This window comes from Choloepus didactylus, chromosome 11 (assembly GCF_015220235.1).
Source record: "Choloepus didactylus isolate mChoDid1 chromosome 11, mChoDid1.pri, whole genome shotgun sequence".
In the NCBI taxonomy this organism is placed as follows: domain Eukaryota; kingdom Metazoa; phylum Chordata; class Mammalia; order Pilosa; family Megalonychidae; genus Choloepus; species Choloepus didactylus.
The window spans coordinates 14,193,270-14,219,838 of NC_051317.1; the positions used below are offsets into that span (position 1 = coordinate 14,193,270).

At 34.8% G+C, this 26,569-nt stretch overlaps 1 protein-coding gene across 1 annotated transcript; it reads right to left on the reverse strand.

The window, feature by feature from the left end:
- Positions 1-515: 515 nt before the first annotated feature.
- UBLCP1 (ubiquitin like domain containing CTD phosphatase 1) lies at positions 516-26,553 on the reverse strand. Its single transcript, XM_037799417.1, has 11 exons — positions 26,474-26,553; positions 23,288-23,481; positions 22,315-22,406; positions 21,874-21,959; positions 21,674-21,789; positions 20,574-20,672; positions 17,963-18,000; positions 17,354-17,452; positions 13,949-14,065; positions 3,885-4,012; positions 516-2,239 (listed from the first exon to the last, which is right to left on the reverse strand). The coding sequence occupies exons 2-11, from the start codon at positions 23,439-23,441 to the stop codon at positions 2,212-2,214; spliced, it is 957 nt and encodes a 318-aa protein (XP_037655345.1). The 5' UTR covers positions 23,442-23,481; positions 26,474-26,553; the 3' UTR covers positions 516-2,211.
- Positions 26,554-26,569: the final 16 nt, after the last annotated feature.

Sequence of the window (26,569 nt, forward strand, 5' to 3'; positions counted from 1 at the left end):
CTGCACAGGTCCATCACTCACCTCACTCCACCCCACTCCCGAGAAACAGGAACAAAACCAAACCTTTAATTTCCATGAATGAAGAACATGTTCCCGTTATTGTAATGACCAGTTTTATCTATTCTATGCTTTTTAAACTGGAGAGCTGCTGTAAGTATCATTAGTCCAGTATCTGATTTTCCTAACTAGAATCCAAGAAGCTACCAGATCTCAAACTGCCCTCTGAATCAAGGATTTAAGGATGTTCTGTGGAATTTTTAGGTTAAATATACTTTATTAGGTTCTAACTGTTTGAAAGTTTGGAACATATGTGTCATAAAAATCATGTGCTAGTTCACCAGAATAGGTATCTTCATTTAGTCATCTCATGGCTACTTTGTGTGTGCCATATATAGACACAGATATATCTGTTCAATAAACCGTGAGATGCAGCAGACTAAAACACCCATACTCTGTGAAAGCATTAATCACACAACATGTGATTTCAATAAACTGACAATGACTACATTCTCCCAGAATGGTTTAATTATAAGCATACCAGCTAATCAACTTTGGATTGGGCACCACCTAATGGCAGAATTTTTTTTTTTTTTAATTCTACTTTTCTTCTTGGTACTTGCTAATTTTTGTATTTTAGCTTATACCGATTTAGAAGATGTCTGCTCTTTCTTGGTCTATTTTAACAGTTTGCTCTTTAAGTGTTCAGCTTTCTTAAAAAGATTAAGCCTTTCCCATGCCTACTTTGGAATAATAAGCTGTCTTTTACAGTGGGAAAATATACCAACGAAATAAATTCTCTTAAAAAAAAAAAATCTATTCTACCCTTAATTATTTAAATTTAGCCTTAAATTAAGAAACACATTTTAATTAAAAGTTCTCAAACTCTTCTGCACTGTATGTGCCTGTAAACTGTCACAAGAAAATAATGTATCTTTCTGTAAACATGGTGCTTATTAGAATTCAGTAATTTATCATACCTAATTAGTTGCTAACATTAATTCTGAATGTAAAGCGACACACATACTTTTAAAACCATACAAATTTAATTCTTTTCAAGAGGTCCTTACCTGAACCTGAAGTTTGTTTTGTGATTCAATACAGAGGCAAATATTTGGGATAATACAGAGCAGATAACCAACATTTTAAGAAAAGGTATTTATTATTTACACAACTGAAATAGTCCCATAAGAACAATATACCCCATGTTTATTTGAAAGGCTCAGTTTCCTTTCAAATACAAGAACTGTATAAAGCAATACTGTAAACATTAACAGTGGTCATACCACATATCTACAGTGCAGGCTTAAGAACTGCATTTTTTTTTTTAATCTTATGGCTAGACATTTTCAATGAAACGGTGTTTGCAACACAGACACGGTATAGCTGGAACAGAACAATAACTTTCGTTCAGGATTTTTAGGAATGAATCACTGATATGTTCCATTGAAATATTTACAGTGCCTTTATTTGCTTTTATGACAAAAGGTTTTAGGCAGACGTGCTTCTATTTAGCCATGAAAAAGAGACACACTCTTGTTCCTTAGTTTTATTCTTCAGTCTTAAGGTTTCTATTTCCCATACTGTAGTTGTATCGCAGCTGACATTTTCCAGTTTTACTCAAAGAACACGGATACAGATACAGACCAAATTGAGACAGTTTAGAATTCAGAGATCTAAACAGTAGAGTACAGAAGAGAAATTGTGTGCATGACAAAGGGATAAAAAAATTCTTGGCAATTTTAAGCATACTGAACTAGTTTCCTTACTTAAAAACTTTTGTTTTTCCTTTTGGTTTTAAAAGGAAAAACACTAGTTTTAAGATCGGTTTGGTCTTAGACCTAGCGAGACAAAAACACAGTGAGACAAATATAAGAAGTAACTTGTTTCCAAAGTCAGAAAATGATAGTGAGTATGCATTTTTCCCCATTTTTTTTTTTTTTTTTTTTTGTGGAAAAAACTCAGTAATCAATACTGGAGAAAATATTTTTCAAGAGTAACAGTATATACATAGAGGGAAAAAATGGATTTTTTTTTAGCATATTGCTATGACCTTCAAAAAATATAAAATTAAATTTACAAAAAACTGGAAGACCAAGTATAAGCAGTGTGGCATTTGCTTCAGTGTCCAGCACTATCATAGTGATTTCTAGCATAAAAGCAAGAAGTTCATGGACCTTAAGTTTCTTCAATAACTGCCAGTATAATTTACAACTACTGTCCTTGTTTCTTTGAGAGATACCTGCAAGAAATAAAGATGTTAAAGCTGTATCATGCTAAAATCATAACAATCTAACTCTCCTCTCAAAGGGAAGTAGTTTATCTTAAAGATACAACCAAAGTTTCAAGATGAGTAATAACTGTTAATGATCACTAACACCTGGTGATTGCTTGTGCCAAGCACTGATCTAAGTGCATGTATGAATTGATTTAGTCCTCACAACAGCTCTATGAGTTTTCTATTATAAATTATTCATCTATTCTATGATAAATTATTCATATCTTACAGGCATAAAGAGGTTAAATAATTTGCTCAAGTTCATACAGCCAGAAAATGGCAGAGCTGAGATTCAACACAAGGCTTTCCGGCTCTAGAAACCGCACATTTTAACCAACCCTCTGTATTGCCTTACTTGCAAATGTGGAAGTAAATATAATAAGTAGCATTGTAATTCCTAATATAACTGAAACTCCCTTCAAGGATCTTATTTTTTATGCTTTACTGAAAATAAGCACAGATAAGACTGTGGGCCCAAGATGCTAAAGGACTTTGAACAAGAGTGTAAAAGATGAAAAGATGCAAATTTACTACGCAAACTTTTCTTCATATTATTTAATAGGAATCTAACACTAAATTAAAGCATTTATTTCTCTATTGTTCACATTTACAAACTACTATAATCAGTGTTGTGGAGGTGGAGAAAGAGTTCTTCATGTCAGGAAACCTGGACAAAGTCTGATGGTGCAACTTGCTCACTTTGTGGCACTGCATTAAGCATTTATTATTTCTATGATTCAGTTACACCATCTGCAAAATGGAGATGGGGATAAAAATACCTGTCTTAGCTTCCTAACAGATTATGAAATTCAAATAAGAAGCTATATGTCAAAGTGATCTGAAAAGCCAAGTGTAATTTGAAAATCCAAAATATTATTACATGAACAGTTTCTTTTGTTGCTATACAATTGGAACTAGATTACAATGCAACATTTTCAACTTTAAAGAGCTAATTCCAAAACGTACCTGCAGTACATAATAATCCCTTCCACTTCTCCAGAGGTTCACCTCCTCTGAAAATCTTGATGTCTATATGCAGTCTACATATAGACTTATGCATTGAGTTTGTGTATAGATTTGTTTAGACAAAAGCATGGAAGACTATACACAAAGATGGTAATCATGGTTATTTTTGTGTAGGAAAACCGTGAGTAATTATTTCCCTAGCAGAATAAAATTTTCTAATTTTTCTGCCACCAATATTAGATAGAGTAATTTTTAACATTTTTCAGGAATTTTTTTTAATGTATCTTATTTTATCCTGATATTTCAGTTTATGAGAAGAGGGATTACATTCCCATATGAAATAGTGACCTACCCTAATGTCACAAAATAATTAATATGTAGTGTCACAAATATGTATCAGTCTTTAAAATCCTTTCTGTTAAGAGTATTAAAGAGCATAAGAGAAGTGGGTTAATGTACAAATTAGAGGTTAAGACAAAAGGGAATAGTACTTTCGAGGGGGATGTCATTGGATTGGGCTGGAAAATATTTTTAGAACTTACCATTTTAAACCAAAATTTAAGAGTTATGTGTATACTGGGGATACCATTTTTTTCCTATTCACTAGCGTAAAGAGGAAATCAATAAGTAACTTACTACTTACCTTTCCCAATATTTGTGATTTAGCTCCAGGAAGTCATCTAATTTTGCTATTTCCTTGAGGTACTGAGTTAATTTTAAAAGTTCTTTGTCTTTATCTCGATTTAGGTGAGCTTTCATAAAAGGCCTTATCTATTAGGAAACAAACATTATTCAACACATCACATTGCAATAAGGAAAACTTGTGCAAATCTAAACTATCATTCAAGTTAGAGTTAATGAGGTTAAAAGATCAGCAAGGTGGTCAATACTAAAAATTACTTTTACCTTAGCCTTTGCTTAATAAATTGACAATCATGGTGTAATGTTTACATAACAAATTAAGAGTTCGTCCACCAGTTTTTACTTTACAGTAATCTTTTCAGTCAAACCTTACACCAACTTCCTTTCTTATGGCACTTGACTCCCAATGTGGCTATTCTACTTTGCAAAACTGCTTATACTTTCCCCTTCTATCACTCCAGTTAATTCTTACTAATTAAACAATTTCATTCATACCACTCTATTTGCAAAAAGTTAGCCCAAATACAAGCTGGACCTTATGAGGAAGTAAAATAAACACTGATGAATTTCATTTCGGTGTTTTTCTAGGACATTTTTACATAGCTGAGATATCATTATGTATTTATTTTATCTGTTTTTTCCACACATTTTGTCATAAGCATTTTTACTTTTAAAGTTTCCATTAAAAAAAATCGTTTTTAATTACATAAGTTTTCCCATAAAAAGGAGTTATATTTTCCAAAATTTTAAGATTGATATATTTTATAGTGAAAAGCATAACTTAAAAAGCATTAACTCAAAGAATAAATGTCAGGATAGTAGACAGGGCTGGGGGATTGTAATTGGAAAGAGGTATTATTTCTTGACTTGGGATGTGGGATGTAGTTACATGTGTTATTTTTACAATTTGCTAAACTACAATATAAGTTTTATACAGGTTGGGGCCAGAGACCTCCACAAGTATTAGTCAGCTGGGTTCTCATGCTGTTTTCGTTTTTTTTTTTTCTCATGCTGTTTTAAGAGCAACAATAAGAGTCCTCAGGGTGAGTCTACAGAAGATTGCACAGAAGCAAGCACATTGCCCAGTTGTCTGAGGTCCCACTTTCAAACAGGTAAGTGAAGGCAGTGCCATTTCACAGCAGCAGTAGTGAGTGGAGGATCAAGAAGATACTCTACAGGGCCCTGCTTGCATCCTGGTGGTGGGAGGAAACAGATTATCACCATTTAGTGACATGAGTTTCTGCATTATCCTGGGGAATGCTGCAACGTTTTGATGTAGTCCTTCAAATTTCTAATGATTTTAAAGTAAAATACATTATAAATTTTAAGTTTTTACTATATGTGATTCCAAGTATAAACAGCAGGAAGGGATTTAGAACTGAAAGGGAAAGTACAGTTTCAGCGACTGGTAAATAAGATTTTCAATCCAAGGTCTTGCTTAAATTTTAGTTCCAACCATTTTGGCCGTAAGCACTATTAGACAACAAAAGAAAAATACTCCAATGATTCTGGAACTAAATGTTAAACTAAACTCATAAAGGAAAAAAAAATCTATTAATCATCTAATTGACTCTACTTGTTCCAGTACAATGATTGCTTACAGCAGAGCATGCAACCTATATGACCAATACCTTGTCCCACATCAAAGAAACATATTTGTAGGAACTTAAAATTGTTTAGATTAGCTGAATTCTCTTGCATAATCATTTCCTTATATATATAATAAAAATAAAGCTTTCAGAACATCAATTGATTCATTCAGGACACTCAAGTTCTTTTAATTCAATGCTACATTCATAATTCAGTATCTTCCATATGATATTTCAAACCTAAAGACTGGTCAACTTAATTTTATTAGAAGTTAACTACTTTGAAATAAGCAGTCTTATTTTGAACATCTCTATGAAATCTTTTTTGAGATTTCTACCAAGTGCCTTATGAAACCAAGATAACAAAACACAGTATTTAAGAATATTTCTAGTCTCAGGAGCCATACGCCAATACCAAGGACTCTGGAAGAGGGGCCCACTTGCAAGTCTCAGGAGCCATACGCCAATACCAAGCAAGGACTTGTGGGTCAGTGGCAGAGACAAACTGTGGCAGGACTGAACTGAAGGATTAGACTATTGCAGCAGCTTTAAAACTCTAGGATTACCAGGGAGATTTGATTGTTAGGGCCACCCCCCCTCCCTGACTGCCCAGAAACACGCCCCATATACAGGGCAGGCAACACCAACTACACACGCAAGCTTGGTACGCCAATTGGACCTCACAAGAATCACTCCCCCACTCACCAAAAAGGCTAAGCAGGGGAGAACTGGCTTGTGGAGAACAGGTGGCTCATGAACGCCACCTGCTGGTTAGTTAGAGAAAGTGTACTCCATGAAGCTGTAGATCTGATAAATTAGAGATAAGGACTTCAATTGGTCTACAAATCCTAAAAGAACCCTATCAAGTTCAGCAAATGCCAAGAGGCCAAAAACAACAGAAAATTATAAAGCATATGAAAAAAACCAGACGATATGGATAACCCAAGCCCAAGCACGCAAATCAAAAGATCAGGAGAGACACAGCACCTAGAGCAGCTACTCAAAGAACTAAAGATGAACAATGAGACCATAGTATGGGATACAAAAGAAATCAAGAAGACCCTAGAAGAGCATAAAGAAGACATTGCAAGACTAAATAAAAAAATGGATGATCTTATGGAAATTAAAGAAACTGTTGACCAAATTAAAAAGATTCTGGACACTCACAGTACAAGACTAGAGGAAGCTGAACAACGAATCAGTGACCTGGAAGATGACAGAATGGAAAATGAAAGCATAAAAGAAAGAATGGGGAAAAAAATTGAAAAAATCGAAATGGACCTCAGGGATATGATAGATAATATGAAACGTCCAAATATAAGACGCATTGGTGTCCCAGAAGGGGAAGAAAAGGGTAAAGGTCTAGGAAGAGTATTCAAAGAAATTGCTGGGGAAAAATTCCCAAATCTTCTAAACAACATAAATACACAAATCATAACTGCTCAGTGAACTCCAAATAGAATAAATCCAAATAAACCCACTCTGAGACATATACTGATCACACTGTCAAACACAGAAGAGAAGGAGCAAGTTCTGAAAGCAGCAAGAGAAAAGCAATTCACCACATACAAAGGAAACAGCATAAGACTAAGTAGTGACTACTCAGCAGCCACCATGGAGGCCACAAGGCAGTGGCATGATATATTTAAAATTCTGAGTGAGAAAAATTTCCAGCCAAGAATACTTTATCCAGCAAAGCTCTCCTTCAAATTTGAGGGAGAGCTTAAATTTTTCACAGACAAACAAATGCTGAGAGAATTTGCTAACAAGAGACCTGCCCTACTGGAGATACTAAAGGGAGCCCTACAGACAGAGAAACAAAGACAGGACAGAGAGACTTGGAGAAAGGTTCAGTACTAAAGAGATTCGGTATGGGTACAATAAAGGATATTAATAGAGAGAGGGGAAAAATATGACAAACATAAACCAAAGGATAAGATGGCTGATTCAAGAAATGCCTTCACGGTTATAACGTTGAATGTAAATGGATTAAACTCCCCAATTAAAAGATATAGATTCACAGAATGGATCAGAAAAAATGAACCATCAATATGTTGCATACAAGAGACTCATCTTAGACACAGGGACACAAAGAAACTGAAAGTGAAAGGATGGAAAAAAATATTTCATGCAAGCTACAGCCAAAAGAAAGCAGGTGTAGCAATATTAATCTCAGATAAAATAGACTTCAAATGCAGGGATGTTTTGAGAGACAAAGAAGGCCACTACATACTAATGAAAGGGGCAATTCAGCAAGAAGAAATAACAATCATAAATGTCTATGCACCCAATCAAGGTGCCACAAAATACATGAGAGAAACACTGGCAAAACTAAAGGAAGCAACTGATGTTTCCACAATAATTGTGGGAGACTTCAACACATCACTCTCTCCTATAGATAGATCAACCAGACAGAAGACCAATAAAGAAATTGAAAACCTAAACAATCTGATAAATGAATTAGATTTAACAGACATATACAGGACATTACATCCCAAATCACCAGGATACACATACTTTTCTAGTGCTCATGGAACTTTCTCCAGAATAGATCATATGCTGGGACATAAAACAAGCCTCAATAAATTTAAAAAGATTGAAATTATTCAAAGCACATTCTCTGACCACAATGGAATACAATTAGAAGTCAATAACCATCAGAGACTTAGAAAATTCACAAATACCTGGAGGTTAAACAACACACTCCTAAACAATCAGTGGGTTAAAGAAGAAATAGCAAGAGAAATTGCTAAATATATAGAGACGAATGAAAATGAGAACACAACATACCAAAACCTATGGGATGCAGCAAAGGCAGTGCTAAGGGGGAAATTTATAGCACTAAACGCATATATTAAAAAGGAAGAAAGAGGCAAAATCAAAGAACTAATGGATCAACTGAAGAAGCTAGAAAATGAACAGCAAACCAATCCTAAACCAAGTACAAGAAAAGAAATAACAAGGATTAAAGCAGAAATAAATGACATAGAGAACAAAAAAACAATAGAGAGGATAAATATCACCAAAAGTTGGTTCTTTGAGAAGATCAACAAGATTGACAAGCCCCTAGCTAGACTGACAAAATCAAAAAGAGAGAAGACCCATATAAACAAAATAATGAATGAAAAAGGTGACATAACTGCAGATCCTGAAGAAATTAAAAAAATTATAAGAGGATATTATGAACAACTGTATGGCAACAAACTGGATAATGTAGAGGAAATGGACAATTTCCTGGAAACATATGAACAACCTAGACTGACCAGAGAAGAAATAGAAGACCTCAACCAACCCATCACAAGCAAAGAGATCCAATCAGTCATCAAAAATCTTCCCACAAATAAATGCCCAGGGCCAGATGGCTTCACAGGGGAATTCTACCAAACTTTCCAGAAAGAACTGACACCAATCTTACTCAAACTCTTTCAAAACATTGAAGAAAATGGAACACTACCTAACTCACTTTATGAAGCTAACATCAATCTAATACCAAAACCAGGCAAAGATGCTACAAAAATGGAAAACTACCGGCCAATCTCCCTTATGAATATAGATGCAAAAATCCTCAACAAAATACTTGCAAATCGAATCCAAAGACACATTAAAAAAATCATACACCATGACCAAGTGGGGTTCATTCCAGGCATGCAAGGATGGTTCAACATAAGAAAATCAATCAATGTATTACAACACATTAACAAGTCAAAAGGGAAAAATCAATTGATCAACTCAATAGATGCTGAAAAAGCATTTGACAAAATCCAACATCCCTTTTTGATAAAAACACTTCAAAAGGTAGGAATTGAAGGAAACTTCCTCAACATGATAAAGAGCATATATGAAAAACCCACAGCCAGCATAGTACTCAATGGTGAGAGACTGAAAGCCTTCCCTCTAAGATCAGGAACAAGACAAGGATGCCCGCTGTCACCACTGTTATTCAACATTGTGCTGGAAGTGCTAGCCAGGGCAATCCGGCAAGACAAAGAAATAAAAGGCATCCAAATTGGAAAAGAAGAAGTAAAACTGTCATTGTTTGCAGATGATATGATCTTATATCTAGAAAACTCTGAGAAATTGACGATACAGCTATTAGAGCTAATAAACAAATTTAGCAAAGTAGCGGGATACAAGATTAATGCACATAAGTCAGTAATGTTTCTATATGCTAGAAATGAACAAACTGAAGAGACACTCAGGAAAAAGATACCATTTTCAATAGCAACTAAAAAAATCAAGTACCTTAACCAAAGATGTAAAAGACCTATACAAAGAAAACTACATAACTCTACTAAAAGAAATAGAAGGGGACCTTAAAAGATGGAAAAATATTCCATGTTCATGGATAGGAAGGCTAAATGTCATTAAGATGTCAATTCTACCCAAACTCATCTACAGATTCAATGCAATCCCAATCAAAATTCCAACAACCTACTTTGCAGACTTGGAAAAGCTAGTTATCAAATTTATTTGGAAAGGGAAGATGCCTCGAATTGCTAAAGACACTCTAAAAAAGAAAAACGAAGTGGGAGTACTTACACTCCCTGACTTTGAAGCTTATTATAAAGCCACAGTTGCCAAAACAGCATGGTACTGGCACAAAGATAGACATATAGATCAATGGAATCGAATTGAGAATTCAGAGATAGACCCTCAGATCTATGGCCGACTGATCTTTGATAAGGCCCACAAAGTCACTGAACTGAGTCATAATGGTCTTTTCAACAAATGGGGCTGGGAGAGTTGGATATCCATATCCAAAAGAATGAAAGAGGACCCCTACCTCACCCCCTACACAAAAATTAACTCAAAATGGACCAAAGATCTCAATATAAAAGAAAGTACCATAAAACTCCTAGAAGATAATGTAGGAAAACATCTTCAAGACCTTGTATTAGGCGGCCACTTCCTAGACTTTACACCCAAAGCACAAGCAACAAAAGAGAAAATAGATAAATGGGAACTCCTCAAGCTTAGAAGTTTCTGCACCTCAAAGGAATTTCTCAAAACGGTAAAGAGGCAGCCAACTCAATGGGAAAAAATTTTTGGAAACCATGTAATGAAAAATGTTCAGCTTCACTAGCTATTAGAGAGATGCAAATTAAGACCACAATGAGATACCATCTAACACCGGTTAGAATGGCTGCCATTAAACAAACAGGAAACTACAAATGCTGGAGGGGATGTGGAGAAATTGGAACTCTTATTCATTGTTGGTGGGACTGTATAATGGTTCAGCCACTCTGGAAGTCAGTCTGGCAGTTCCTTAGAAAACTAGATATAGAGTTACCATTCGATCCAGCGATTGCACTTCTCGGTATATATCCGGAAGGTCGGAAAGCAGTGACACGAACAGATATCTGCACGCCAATGTTCATAGCAGCATTATTCACAATTGCCAAGAGATGGAAACAACCCAAATGTCCTTCAACAGATGAGTGGATAAATAAAATGTGGTATATACACACGATGGAATACTACGCGGCACTAAGAAGGAACGATCTCGTGAAACATATGACAACATGGATGAACCTTGAAGACATAATGCTGAGCGAAATAAGCCAGGCACAAAAAGAGAAATATTATATGCTACCACTAATGTGAACTTTGAAAAATGTAAAACAAATGGTTTATAATGTAGAATGTAGGGGAACTAGCAATCGAGAGCAATTAAGGAAGGGGGAACAATAATCCAAGAAGAACAGATAAGCTATTTAACGTTCTGGGGATGCCCAGGAATGACTATGGTCTGTTAATTTCTGATGGATATAGTAGGAACAAGTTCACAGAAATGTTGCTATATTATGTAACTTTCTTGGGGTAAAGTAGGAACATGTTGGAAGTTAAGCAGTTATCTTAGGTTAGCTGTCTTTTTCTTACTCCCTTGTTATGGTCTCTTTGAAATGTTCTTTTATTGTATGTTTGTTTTCTTTTTAACTTTTTTTTCATACAGTTGATTTAAAAAAGAAGGGAAAGTTAAAAAAAAAAAAAAGAAAAACAAGGAAAAAAAAAGATGTAGTGCCCCCTTGAGGAGCCTGTGGAGAATGCAGGGGTATTGGCCTACCCCACCTCCATGGTTGCTAACATGACCACAGACATAGGGGACTGGTGGTTTGATGGGTTAAGCCCTCTACCATAAGTTTTACCCTTGGGAAGACGGTTGCTGCAAAGGAGAGGCTAGGCCTCCCTACATTTGTGCCTAAGAGCCTCCTCCTGAATGCCTCTTCGTTGCTCAGATGTGGCCCTCTGTCTCTGGCTAAGCCAACTTGAAAGGTGAAATCACTGCCCTCCCCCCTACGTGGGATCAGACACCCAGGGGAGTGAATCTCCCTGGCAACGTGGAATATGACTCCCGGGGAGGAATATAGACCCGGCATCATGGGACGGAGAACATCTTCTTGACCAAAAGGGGGATGTGAAAGGAAATGAAATAAGCTTCAGATTCCAAAAGGAGCCGAGAGGTCACTCTGGTGGGCACTCTTATGTACACTTTAGACAACCCTTTTTAGGTTCCAAAGAATTGGGGTAGCTGGTGGTGGATACCTGAAACTATCAAACTACAACCCAGAACCCATGAATCTCGAAGACAGTTGTATAAAAATGTAGCTTATGAGGGGTGACAATGGGATTGGGAAAGCCATAAGGACCACACTCCACTTTGTCTAGTTTATGGATGGATGAATAGAAAAATAGGGAAAGGAAACAAACAGACAAAGGTACCCAGTGTTCTTTTTTACTTCAATTGCTCTTTTTCACTCTAATTATTATTCTTGTTATTTTTGTGTGTGTGCTAATGAAGGTGTCAGGGATTGATTTAGGTAATGAATGTACAACTATGTAATGGTACTGTAAACAATCGAAAGTATGATTTGTTTTGTATGACTGCATGGTATGTGAATATATCTCAATAAAATGAAGAGTTAAAAAAAAAAAAAAAAGAATATTACTCTGTTTCAGAGCCATTCTATATCAATGTGGGCAGATCATTAATAAGTACCTAAAAGGTTTTCAAAAGGAGACATGCAAGTGAATCACCTAAGGAATGCTGAATTAGAATTTCTGGAGGCGAAAGCATATGTATTTTTAGGAATTCCTTCAGTGACTGTACTGAGTACCCCTGGTTTAAAAAATCTCTGCTCTAAATTAACTTGAAGAGCTAGAAATTTACATCACCTTTCTCTGCATTAAAAGATGAGTAGGGTCTACATGTTGGCTGGAAAAATAAAGTGTCTTTTAAAACATACAAAACTAATGATTGTATATTAAAAAAAATCTAAAGCTCTGTTCAAAAATCATTCCTTGAATATCATGACTTCATCTCTTTGCCAGAACAGGTAGTAACCATTAGTTGCACAGAAAATAGTTTTACATCAATCATATCTTTTCTCTAGGCTGAAGAACACATTTTGTACTTGTACCTGGGTGAACCACCCACAAGAAAAGTACTTTCCCAAAGCCTCAAACAGAAACCATTTTTGAAGAGGAACATGACATCAATTTATCCCAAGTACTCTTTTTCCAAGTCACATAGCTTTTATATTTGTGCTAATCTGCTAAGTTAGCATTGTGGCCCTAAACTATTCTCATTCCACACTAAAGACCACATCAACAGTCTGTAAGGAAAGCTTCAAAAATGTACTTCATCAAGACTTTTTCTTACTTTTTAAAATTACCAAGAACCTAACTTGCTGGGAAAAGTTCAGGATCAAGAATAAAAATATCTTAGTGTCAGGATTTCCAGTTCAAATGGAGACTCTTTTCCATAAGAAAGGGCTATCTTTTCTATTTCAATATTGTGCCAACACATAAGCAACCACAGGTACCAGAAATTTTAAGTTTCAAATTTCTCCCATACCTATTTTATGCTGCAATAGGATTAAATGTCACTATCATGTCTACGCATATGACTGCATACTGAGATCATCACTGGTCTAGGAACCAAATTCTGTTCGAACCCAAATTCTGTTATTACTCAGTTACACACACGATCTTATGCAAGTCATGAACTATCTGATTCTTGGATTGTTTCTATAATGAAAAGAAAGTGGACAAGATGACTGAGTTGGTTTCTAGGTCTGGCATTTTATGATTCTAAGATCTCTGCTGCCCCAAGTGAATTTTCAAAAACTTCTTACTGCCAGCTCTCCAGATAGCCAAAGCATTAGATATTCCAAGATTTGTATCCCTAATAAAATATCTGATGATTTCACTTTTGATGCTAAAGTTCAGTAAGTCCACATTGCTCCACAGAACTAATTAAAAATAAAACACATGGATGAGTTGGCTAACCAAAGAGATATCAATGCAAAGAGGAGAGTGTTCAATTTTCTATGAGTTTTTCTAACACTAAAGCTTTTCTTGCCAGTGACCATAAGAATATGGTACCTTCAAAGCTTTATGAAATTCCGTCAGTCTTTAAAGTTCTACAACATCTTTCAAATTACATAAGCATACAGAAAGCAAAGTTGTGTCTTACCTTTAGTCCATTCTGTGGGTTCATTAGAAAATTTCTTCCTATGTCATCAAACATAATGGTATTTTTTTTGCTGTAAAACTCCGAAAACTTTCCCCATATAACACCAAGAGGTTTTACCTTAGAATAAGATTTAAGTTTAATTCAAAATTTATCAACAGTTCATCCTTTCTTAAAAGGCACAAATACTGCAAAACTATGTAAATATGATTTCTCTTATACATTGATAATGGCTGGCAGGTGCTGGGTGAACTGATTATAAATGAGTTGCAATACACATTAAAGCACTATATATCTCAAGAGGTTAACTTTGGAATGGTTTGTTCATGTTTAAATGATTAAGACATTCCATAATTTTAACACAAAGATTTCCGGTCCAATAAAGAGCAATTAATTTTAAAAGTAAGTATTGAAAGTAGCCATCTAAAAAATTACTTTACTGAGCTAAAACATACACCCAAAGAGCTTGAGGGTCACAAGCGGTCTGTTTTCAAAGCTAGAAAAAGCCTTAAGGGAGGGACAATGCACCTGGTTCTTTTAATTCAGAATTAAAATATTTTGCAAAGGAAAGATGATTTTTTCTTTACTTCAGTAGCACAGATATATAATTTCTAGGGTAACTGGTTGCTTAAATCAAAACCAGAATTTGTAAATTAACTGAATCCTTAAACTGAGGCTTCAAAAAAGTAATCCCATATATATATTCATATTTGTTGGTACTTGCATCAAATATCTGTAAGATCACAAAAGAAATAACAGTGATTGCCCATGGGGAAAAGAATAAGTAGCTGTGGGGCCCAGGTGAGAGGAAGACTTTTCATTACGTCTTTATTTTATTTTGAATCATGTGAATGTATTACAAGTTCAGAACATTTTTAACATAAACTAATTTTTAGAAGAAAATTACTTTTTGCTGAAGGCAGGAATTTCATTTATTAATTGGTAATAAATAAATGGTGACAAAGTCTTCTTGATGAATTTCTATTGACTTCCTTAAAAATGTTAAGTTTTCTTTTTCTCCTTTCATAACTTATTTTAATATGGAGAAAATCTCTTTTTTCCCCCTCGTATCCCATTTACTGCAAAAAATATCATTGAAAAATTTTACTTTTACTAAAATGTTATTTGCCTGCATTTGTTTTCACGATTTATTACTGAAACAAACTCCCCAAAAACTTGAAGGTAAAGCCTATGTCCTCTTAAATAGTGCTGCCATGTTGTAATTACGACAAGTACAATTTCTTCCCCCAAACATGAACTACTTTGTTCTTAATTATAAAAGTGATATTGCTAACTGTAGAAAAATGTGAAAATATAGAAATGCACAAAGGTAAATTTTATATCACCTATAAACCAGAATACCAAGGATAACAACTAGATATTCTGATGTATTCACCTCTAGTCTTTTACAAACAGTAGCAGCCTCAGAGTTCACATATCCTTTGTTAAGCTAAGGAGGCTCTGAATCAAATAAAGTTTAAGAACTGTTTTCTAATGGCTTGCAAATACTGCCCTCTAAAATACTTTCACTTTAATGATGTATCATAAAAAAAAAAATTAATATCATTATATAGTCTACTACATCAAATGATTAGATGATTGCCATTATATGTAGTTCTCTACTGTTGGATATTGAGGATTATTTTTATCCCTGATTTTTCTATTATAAACACTGTAATGTTAACATTTTCTAAACCCGTTTTTACCATTTAATTTGTACTCTTTTAAAAAAAATAATTTTCCCACGATTTATGCAGTATTTCCTTTATTGAACAAGTACTCATGCACTTGAACCACTTTATTTACGACTTGTTAATTTATGACAATTTTAATACTGTCTCCCCTAAGTTAAGAACCTACTATCGGAAGTTCTCTCTAATTCCTATTAGTTTGTGTGCTTCCAGAAGGCCTGGACCACATCCCACTCATTTATTCTTAACAGTGCCCATAACAGAGCCTTGCAGATATTAGGTGCTCAATAATATGACTAGTTGGTTGATAAGTAAACAAAGTGAAGAACCCGCATCTTTTAAGGTCAATCCTTTTGTCTAATGGCTCTTGTTGCTCTTACCTAGGGCTATCCATACATCACTGAAAGGACACGCATCAAGAAATTCTATTTTAACCAGTTTCCTATAAGGCAGGGTTAGTAAATTTTGGTTTGCTTCTAGTATGTTCCTTGAAGATATTTGGTATTTTTCTCACCTACTGTGTCTTTAGCAACACAGTGCTACCAGCATCATGAAACAATTACCTGTGACCACTAGTTCTTTTCTTAATCATCCTGACTCAAGATCTTTAGTTTTATCATTAAAATTTGGATCTTTTAACCTTACATACATTTTCCTATTCAGAACTCAACTGCCACCTCCTATCAACTCACATGAATTTCTGAACTCTCCCTGTAGTTTCTTCCATTGGTATTTATATACAGTAACTTTATATTAAAAGTACACTGGAACATAAACCTTTAAAAGTAAAGTAATTGTGAAAACCTTGTGGATCTCACTCCCTTTATCCAGTGTATGGATGGATGAGTAGATAAATGGGGACAAAAACTAAATGAAAAATAGGGTGGGATGGGGGGATGATTTGGGTGTTTCTTTTTTATTTTTAGTTTTTATTCTTATTCTGATTCATTCTGGTATAAGGAAAATGTTCAAAAATAGATTGGGGTGATGAATGCACAACTATATTATGGTACTGTGAACAGTTGATTGCACACCATGGATGATTATATGGCATGGGAATATATCGCAATAAAACTGAATTAAAAAAAAAAAAAAAAAAAGACAAACCAATTTTTAAATGGGCAAAAGTCTAGAATAGACATTTCTCCAAAGAACAAATACAAATAATAAAAAAAAGCACATGAAAAGATGCTCAACATCATTAGCTATCACGAAATGTAAATCAAAACCATGAAATATCATTTCAAACCCACTAGAAGTCTCCTGTTTTGGTTTCGAACTGCATGAAACTCCAGAAAAACATGTTCTTAACATGAATCCATTCCTGTGGGTGTGAACCCATTTTAAGTAGGACCTTTGGTTGAGGCCACTTCAGTTGAGGTGTGACCAACCTCAATCAGGATGGGTCTTAATTCTATTATTGGAGCCCTTTATAAACAGAATGAATACAGAGACAGTGAGAGAGAACACCACAGAGGGAGCAGCCAGAAGCTGAAATCAATGGAATCCAGAAGAGAACAGAAGGATCAGGAGACACCACCTTGCCATGTGACAGGAACCAAGGATCATCAGCACCCTCAGAATTCTGTTCTTTGGGTCAAAAGCACTGCCTTGATGAAACCATGATTTGAACTTTTTCTACCTCAAACTGTGATCTAATAAATTCCAATTAAGTCAAAAAAAAAAAAAAAAAAAGTAAAGTAAAATGACTTCTTACGTCTATTAATCCTCTCCTTGGAGTATGCACTGTTATCATAGCAGCACTGTCCAACATGAAGGTAATCTTATAGTTTGCATTTGTGCTCACTCCCAGCTCCTACAAATGCAAATATTCATGTAATTAAAATAGAATAATGTGGAAAACCCCAGGCTTTCTGAAGAATACAGCTGTTTTTTCCCATAATGCTAACTTTCTACCCTATTGGCCACCACATCTTTCTAAATATCTAGCAAGTATTTTAGCTTCATTTAGCTAAGTCAATAAATGGGAGTCCAAGGAAAATAAACTAGAAAGAGGTTACTTCCTAGTTTATATCATCCCTTTAAGTATTACACATCAGATCAAAAGAAGGAAAAGAAAGCATTACTGTAAAATGGGGGAAAAGGGAGGAAAGGAGAAGCTTTGCAGCACTTTTCATTAAAAAGACTTACGTATTCAATACAATTCACCAATAAGCAATCTTTAAACACACCTTTACTCCTGATATTGGTATTTATCTACTAACAGTCTTCCAATGTGAATGAAATTAATTCAATTTCTAGACCTTCTAACAAAGACAAATGCAGTTTCATAATATTTTTAAACGGATTGTTTTCTAACACTTACTTTCATTTTAGCTTCAATCCACTTCATATTTGTTGCAGCTAAAACATGAGGAATGATAATACAATACACATGAAAAGCTTGAATTTCATTTAAAAAAATCTTTCTTTTGTATAAATAAATTAGTTTTCCAAGCAAGACTATAAAAGTTTCAATGCATCACAAATAATAGTCCCTAGCATAACTGGTGGTAATTTTCTTTCAAATATTTACAAAAATAAATTTATTTTATGTGCCTTTAAGAATAAAATTTAAGCTTTTATCCATATGTTATTAAGAACCAACGCTCAATAGAGCACTGAACCTAAGAAATTTATAAATCAAGATTCAAATCCCCTTTTTGAAACAGCCCTGCCACTATTCTTCACAATTCCAAGCTTAAAACTTAAATTTAGGATGCCTGGATCTCAACTTTCCTCCATGTTTCTGCTTCTAGGTAATGCCCAGATACAGATAGTATGACAATATAAGCATATTAATATGTGTCAAAAGTTAATGATGAAACAGAATATAGATTAGATGTTACCAGGAGCTGGGGGAGGGGGAAATAGGGAGTTATTGCTTAATGGGTAAAGAGGGTCTGTTTTGGGTTATGAAAACGTTGCAGTAATGGAAGGTGGTGATGATTTAAAAGCAATTAATGCCCCTGAATTGTATATTTAAAAATGGTTAAAATGACAAATTTTATCTTACATGTTACCAGAATAAAAAAATAAAAAAAGTAAGCACCTAAAAAAAAGTTAATGTTGAAGACTAGCTAGGTCCACTGAAAATTAACACTTTGTCAGGCTCAACAAACTTAGTGCTCACTGAGTCAACCATCCTTTAACAAGGAGTCTGAGACAACTAAATTCATAAACTGTACCTATATTACATTTCTGCTCATTGTCAGAAACATTAACTAGTTTTGGGATCACTGATAGCTATCCTCAGCTTTACGTGCTTTCCTGATCCCAGGTTATTTCATTAAACTATACATAGGTATATTACCAAGTAAATTATTTTAAAAAAGATGAAGTAGTTAAATTATTTAAAATATGTATTTTTTTTTAAAGTAAAAGATGTACCTGAGTTCTCAAAACTGGAACCACACACACACAAAAACCGAAAGGACTACACCTTACACGCAAAACTGGTCATGCTAAAATATTAAGAGATTGATATATGTACAATGAAAACATTCGTGATAGGGAAACAATTTTTAAAAAAAGTATCTATTTTGTGACTATAATTCCCAGATGAAAACCAAAAAGACTCCCAGCCAATAAAAATAGTTTCCAATTAAGTAACTAAACTATTATATTTCAGACATGGAGCTAGCTGCTGTACTGATGTATTTATACTCTCCTGAAATACAGGTTAAGTTATATTTATTCCTCAGATGAAAAAATTAAGTTTCAGAGAGATTAGGTGATCTGTGCAGTGTCACACTGTATTAAAACCCTAGTCTATTTAGCCAGAATTAAAACCCTACACTATTTAGCTCCAAAGTGAAGTGACCTTTTCAACATACTACCATGAAATAATAAAATATATAAAAATAATGTTTTAAATATATTTTAGAAAGGTTTCTGAATATCTAAATCTAATTTACTAACATTTGGAGGATAAAGGTTTTCTCAAATGTCATCTCAGATGTCAAAGTCGCCAAACAAAAATTTGCTTCCCAGGAAGCTTTTGTCCCTCTATCTTACTAAACCAGAAAACTGTCATATTTTAACTATGTATTTAATATTAATATTAATGGGTGTGAACTAATATTGACACTGAACAATGGAAATACTCTGATTATAAGGAAGAATACAAAAGAAATTTAAAGATTGCAGTAACAACTATGAGACTTTCTCATTAAAGACCTAGTACAAGGAAATATAACATCTCTTAATTGATGGGATTTTGTTTCACAATCAGGTTAGCTCTCCTCTGCTTGTGACACTGCCAAGTGACAACTTAAAATGTTTGAGGGGAGGATGTAAATCAATACATTGCCTCCTTTTTCAAAGAAGTCTTGCTACCAAAAAATGTCAGTTGAACTGAACAGTCTGCCTAATATTACAGCTGGATTTACTTTCTGAAGTGAACTCATTATTTTATCACAGAACTGTAAGTTCTTAGAATAGCTCAGTGACCAAAATGTGAGTAATACTGCTTTAATCTGTGTATTAATTTTTTCTTAAGCAAATTCATATTGTGTTTTTTTATTTCTGAAAAACCACATCACTGATTTTTTTAAAACATATCTTTCTCCAGGAGTTTTGAAACTGAAGTGAGGAAGAAAGGAGAAGGCAATGATACCTTAAGGTGTCAAGAAATCTTCAGTAAAGATTTAAAAGAGAAATTCCTAATCAGGAAGAGGTCGTTGTGAAAATAAGGACATTTTTATTCAAACACTATAAACTACTCTCTTGCTATACTTATCTCAGTGATATCTGGCAAATGTGTATATGTTTATATTGTGATTCACAAAAATGAAATGTTTCATCAGATATTTGCTAAAAAAAATGAAGAACGTATCATCTTTAAACAAAGGTCATTTTAAGCCATGTTTTATAAAGCAAATAATATAAGGAGCAACTTTACTTCCAAGGAAATCTAAACAAAAAATAGAGCTTACACCATATAACAATGTCATAATCCTCATATGCAGATGTTAGGAATTCATGAAGATATGGCCGCATTAATTCTACACCAGTCTCTGCACAAGACCTATGGTCTAAAAGAAAATCAATCAAATAGATGATTATTAGTTTATTATCCCAGAGAAATACCTAATTATCAATGAACCTTATAAAATGTAACAGTCACATTCAACTGCAAACTGCTTCAGATTAAATTATATTGGTTGACAAAGAGATTGATCAGTTTTTCCCCCTTTGCAAACAGCAATACCCAGAAACAGGCTTATAAAGTAAATTACATATTTTTTCTCATCAAATCAATAAAGTACAGATGTTATTTTATGATAATGAAAAATAAACTAGGGCAGCTGTATGCATTTTTGCCATTCTCCTTCCAGATGTAAAAACACCTCACCAAAATGACACGCTCAATTAATTTAATAATTAAATTTTAAAATAAATATACATTAACTTATGGATACGTTCAAAGTCTAGAATTATAGGTAAATAAGCTCATTGTAAAATTGGGAGTTAACCAGTCATTTCTTGGCAATCTTACAGCATGAAATGAACATATTTTTAGTTGACATGAGCAATTTTAAATTCAAGAATCTGCCCTGAACATAATTCTAAAGAAAACCAGGGATAAAATATCTAAAATGATTTTTAAGTATTTTCTATGAAAATTTAAGTGTTAATCAATAGGGAATGACTTGGTTAAATGATAATGCATCCATAAACTCAACACTGTGTTGCCAAAAATATATATATGTGTATACATACACACACTGCTGAAGAATACTTAATGACTGACAAGATGTTCAATAAATCATTAAGTAAACGGAAAAAAGCAGATACATTCAAACACACCCCAGAAGATACACATCCAAATATTAAGAGTGGTCATCTTTGGGTCTTGGGATTAAATGACTTCTTTTTTTGCTTATCTGTATTTTCTACAATACATGATTTACTCTTGTAATAAGAAAAGATGTAAAATTTTCATGTGAATTCTGAGTTGCTGGGAAAAAATAAACAAGAGAAAAAATATTGTTTTGGGGAACAAAAGATGGAAGAGAATTATGGGTGGACTTACCAAATAATGTATAATCAACATCTAAAACCAAAAGCTTTTTCCCTTCCCTGGGAGGATTCAAAATTTCCACTTTGTACTCTTTAACTCTGCGAGAAATTTTCAGGAGGTTTTCTTCCCTAATGGAAAACAGTAAAATCAGATGAAACATTCACCCTTTGTCACATTAAAACCAATTTCCTTCAAGAGTGGAAAGCACTCACCTATTTTCTACTTCAACTACTTCATCTTCAATATCAAAATCGTTGACAACATCATCATTGTCAGGTGGTGGACCTAAGACATCTTCCTATTAAGACGAAAAAAAGTTTTGTTTTACCATATTATCATAAACATAACATATATGTGCATAGCATAAAAATCAAGTCAGAAATACAATCTGAGTTCAAGAATCTTTCAAGCACATACTGTGGAAACAGTTCCACACTTAATAATTTGTTATGTATGTCCACTGGGCAGATATACCATGTTAAATTTGACCTCTTGATTTACTTCTATTCTTATAGCTGACTATATACTACAAAGTTCCCCAGTATTTTATTTTCTGAGAGTTAATACCACATCCACAATTACAACTATGATACAACAGTGAATAAATCACAATCTCTTCAAAGGGACAAATGGTAACAAAAGTAAACATTTACCAAGCTCTCCTCACGAGTTCCCATCATCATGATTTTAGTATTTGGTTTCAGTTTGAGAGCTCCAAGCTTAACATCATTTTCTGCAGGTTTGCCTACAATACAAGCAAATGACTGTTTTCTCACTAAAGTTCAGATGCTAATTTCACTATTCCATTACACAAAACCCTAACATTAAAATGTTTGGTACAGATTCCACAGCAGCTTTTTTTTTTCCTCCTTAAATTAACAAATTATTACTGCTGAATTAGTCATATCTAAGACAGTGAAAAATAGCAACTAATTCAAGGGTTGTTTTTCCCCCAGACACCATCCTAGAGGAACACCTTCAATGAACTAAAAAAAAATAAATTCATGTTTTGTTTTGTTGTTCAAGATGAAGAGACCCCTTTTCCAAAAGTCCTGAAAATTGAGTGCCTAAGAAAAAAACTGCAGATTTATTGCTACTCAAAACTCACCCTTCGAAGATATGACAAACACTAACATGAAAATCTCTTTTAGACTGTATTTGAATACCGCCTGTGGTTTGTAAATACCATCATTACTTTCAAAACAGAAAAAATAATTTGGGGAGTATACAAGCCCAAGCTGTAATGAAGAGGCTATGCTAGATGGTAAATACACAAAAATAAATTACACTCAGTTTCACCTGAGACTTCAGTGTTAATAGTTTAAAAGTGAACATCAACAGTCGGCAGAATCAAACATAATCTTAACAGCAGTGGTATTTTCCAGAAACATTAATATTCTTATTCTTATTTAATATTAATACAAAATTCTTAATTTTAATATTATATATTCTTAACTGTAATATTCTTATTCTTATTTAATAGTCTTTACCGCTAAAACAATTTTAGGAATAGCTCTCTCAAAGAAATCTCCAGGGGAAGGACTTATTAAAGGAAACGAGATTATAGCAAATATAAAAATACATGAATATATCAATGAAAAAATTGGGAAGTGGGGAGAGAATTACCTTTAACTTTGAGTCCAAGTAACTTTTGACGTTCTGGCAGCACTCCTGTAAGGGTCTTGAGAAACTGTTTAAGATCTAGTACAGTATCGTCTTCTGAAAGTGTAGTCACCGAATATTCCTGTCCACCCCATTTTATGATGAGCGGAAGAGCCATCCTTTAACATATGACGAAAGGACTTTCAAAAGGAAAAAACCTAGAAAGGAAGGCATATACAAATAAGTTAAAATATATCGAACGCTTAACTTTAAATTTTCCCAGCATGTGCCATTTGAGTTGTATTTTACAATTTTATGGTAGAGAAACAGGATGTTCTACTCACAGGAATGCTACCAGAAAAGGTATCACGACTCAAGGTGAAAGGCAATTCCCTGACTCCCCAATCTTTGGCTGTGAGTTACTACTTCCTAACACTCTATCAGATTGCTTGCTGTTCTACTGGAAAGGTGCACTGATGAGCCACCAATCCCTCAGTTCTATTAGATCAGCTCTATGCTACAGGAAAGTTAAATACCATCAGTGTTCCTTCAGCACTTGAGAGATAGCGCAGAATAGTCTTTAAGTGCACAGACTCTGGAACTAGACTACCTGGACTCAGATCCCTGCTCTTCTTTTAATTAGCTATTAGACTTTGGGAAGTCACTCTACATCCTAGTGGCTAGGATGATACTACCTATTTTATAGGGTTCTTAGGAGAATTAAATTAGTATTTATAAATCAAATAGTGTCCAACTCATAGTAAACACTATGTAAGTGTTGGTTATTAAAATTTTTTTTAAAACCTGAAAGCTAATGATGTTCTGTAGTAAACAGTAAACAGCCACCATTTGTTCCATATTTTATGAATTGCAGAGTTTTCACACAATCTCATTTAATCCTCACAAGGCTGTGAGATAAAGTTTTCCCTCCTTTACAATTAAAGACTCTGGAGTTCAGAGAGGCTATGTAATCTGCTCATGAACACACAGCTAGTAAAAGAAACAGGTCTTTTGATTAAATCTCATGTTTCTTCATCTACACCACAACTGTCTTTCTTGGATTAGACCTACAGGAATTAAGGCATCAAAGGTTAGCAAATACAAAACTCACAGTCCCACAGATGTACGCACACAAAGATTATATAGCAGCCACTACTCTCATCAACAATAACATGTAGGTCTCTTCTCCCATTAGTTTTCTACAAATTTCCATAAGCTTGCTCTCTCACAGAGCAGAGAAACAGATTTTCTAATCTTGAAGTATTGGCATTTCCAAATGCTTTAATTTAGTTAATGGAGCATATGATTGCACTCTTCATGTATGACCAATTGCAAGAGATGGCAAATTTTGACTCTCAATATGCAAAAATATTTGGAAATGTGTCTTCAACATGCCCGTTAGGAGGGCAAATAAATTCATTTATATTCACTCTCTTATGTGTATAATCTGCCACTGGATATTCAAAGGAAGTGTGTTAATTTAGGGCAATGTATGCCATTTCACAGAGAGCTTGCCTGAACAAATGTTATAATCTTCAAGAACAAGACAAATGGACCTTTTGAGTCAAAATGGAATATGGTTTAAATTTTTTTTTTTTTTTTGGTAAGAGGTAAGAATAAAAATGATAATATATAGGAGCTAGGAATGCAACCAGCACTAATTCAGTATATGGTGTGACGAGCAGAACAGAATTTAAAGATCACCTAAGTCATTTCACCTCTAGGCCAGTGGTTCTCACAGTGTGGTCCCTGGGTCAGGAGCATTGACATGACCTGGGAACTTGTTAAAAATGTAACAGAAGATGGAGGGAGGGGACCTAGAATTTGTATTTTAACAAGCCCTATAGGTGATTCTGATATATGCTGAAGTTTGAGAACCACTACTCTTAGGCTCTTCAGTTTTCGCAGCTTCATAAAAGAAAACATGCCAGATAGCACAGGATCTATGTGCTTAGTAAAGCAGTATACAAATGTCATAAATCACCTATGCCACAGTGGACATTTCAAGTTGGTAACTGATGGAAAAGACCAAGCATAACAAAACAAACAATGTACTAAATGCATGACTTTTTCAAGTCACTGACCTCATTTCTTCAACAGTCAGATCATTCACATTAATGGAACAGCACAATACAAATTTATGTCATATTGTTTTCTTCACATTTAACCTTCTTCCTCACTATTCTAGCATTTTGTGTCATTTTGAACCCTAGCAGACTTACAAATTTAAAGAAATGATTCGTAAGGTGGGGCAATCAAACCTAAATAAGTAAACAATGAGTAAACCGCTCAGGCTTATATCTTACAGGAACACATATTTATGCTAAAACTAGAGTCAAGAACAGGTGTTTACGTTCCAGTTCCTCTTCTGCCTAACATAATGTGTGACCCTGCCTCCTCAATTCCTCAATTCCAATTCTGGGCCTCAGTCTGCTGATCCACAAGATGAGGTTATAAATATTTACTTGACAAGAACCGTGAAAGGCTTGAAATAACAAGTGTGACAGAACTTCATAAACTGTAAAGAGCAATACAAATGGTGTGGTAGAATGATAGCATGCAAAACAATTTAATCTTCAGAATCCTAAAATAACAACCATTCTCATTTTACAGATTAGAAAACTGAAAAAGAAGTTAAATAATTTGCCCAAGACCACAGAATTAGAAGGTGGTAAAGGGAGAAATCTGACAGTAACAGTAGACAAAGGAACATCTTAGGAAATGACGGGAAGGAGTTAGCTTTTCCAAACTCTCAGTAAAAGGTAACTGTGAAGTATTGTCAACTCCTGGCCACGAGCGTACAAAAGCAACTGCAGGATGGTGCAGCGGCGAGAGGTGTGCAAAGTGACAAGGCGCATGGGGTAGCATGAGAAGGCAAGAAGAGACTCCAAGAGCACCTAGGGCATGGATACTTTGAATAGGGTGAGTGAAGGGAAAAGATGGAGTAACCGAGAAGAGAGAGGAATGAAGTCTGGGAATGCAGAATCCATGGGGGCCAGGGAAGCCCCCCAAACAAACGAAAAGGCCCAGTGGGAAGGCGGCGGTCCCAGGCGTCTGAGTGGCGGACTCAGACGCGGCCCGGGGCGCCCAGAATCGGACCCTAGTCCGACGGGGTCGGCAACAGCGGATGCCACGCAGCGAAGACAGCAAATCCCCCAGCCCCAGTAGCGTCTCGGGGGGCACCGTGCCGGGTACCTCGCGTTCCCTCACCTGGAGCGCGGCGGAACCTGCCGCAAAGAACGCAGGAACCACCCGCAGCGGAACTGAAGGCGAGCGGAAGTGAAGGACGCGGACCGGAACCGGCAC

Coding starts and splice junctions, on each gene's coding strand:
- UBLCP1 (XM_037799417.1), bottom strand. CDS start 23,441: ATGGCTCTTCCGCTCATCATAAAATGGGGTGGACAGGAATATTCGGTG. Junction 22,407..23,287: donor ACTTGGACTCAAAGTTAAAG/GTAATTCTCTCC, acceptor CTTGTATTGTAG/GCAAACCTGCAGAAAATGAT. Junction 14,066..17,353: donor CAAGGAGAGGATTAATAGAC/GTAAGAAGTCAT, acceptor TCTTATTCTAAG/GTAAAACCTCTTGGTGTTAT.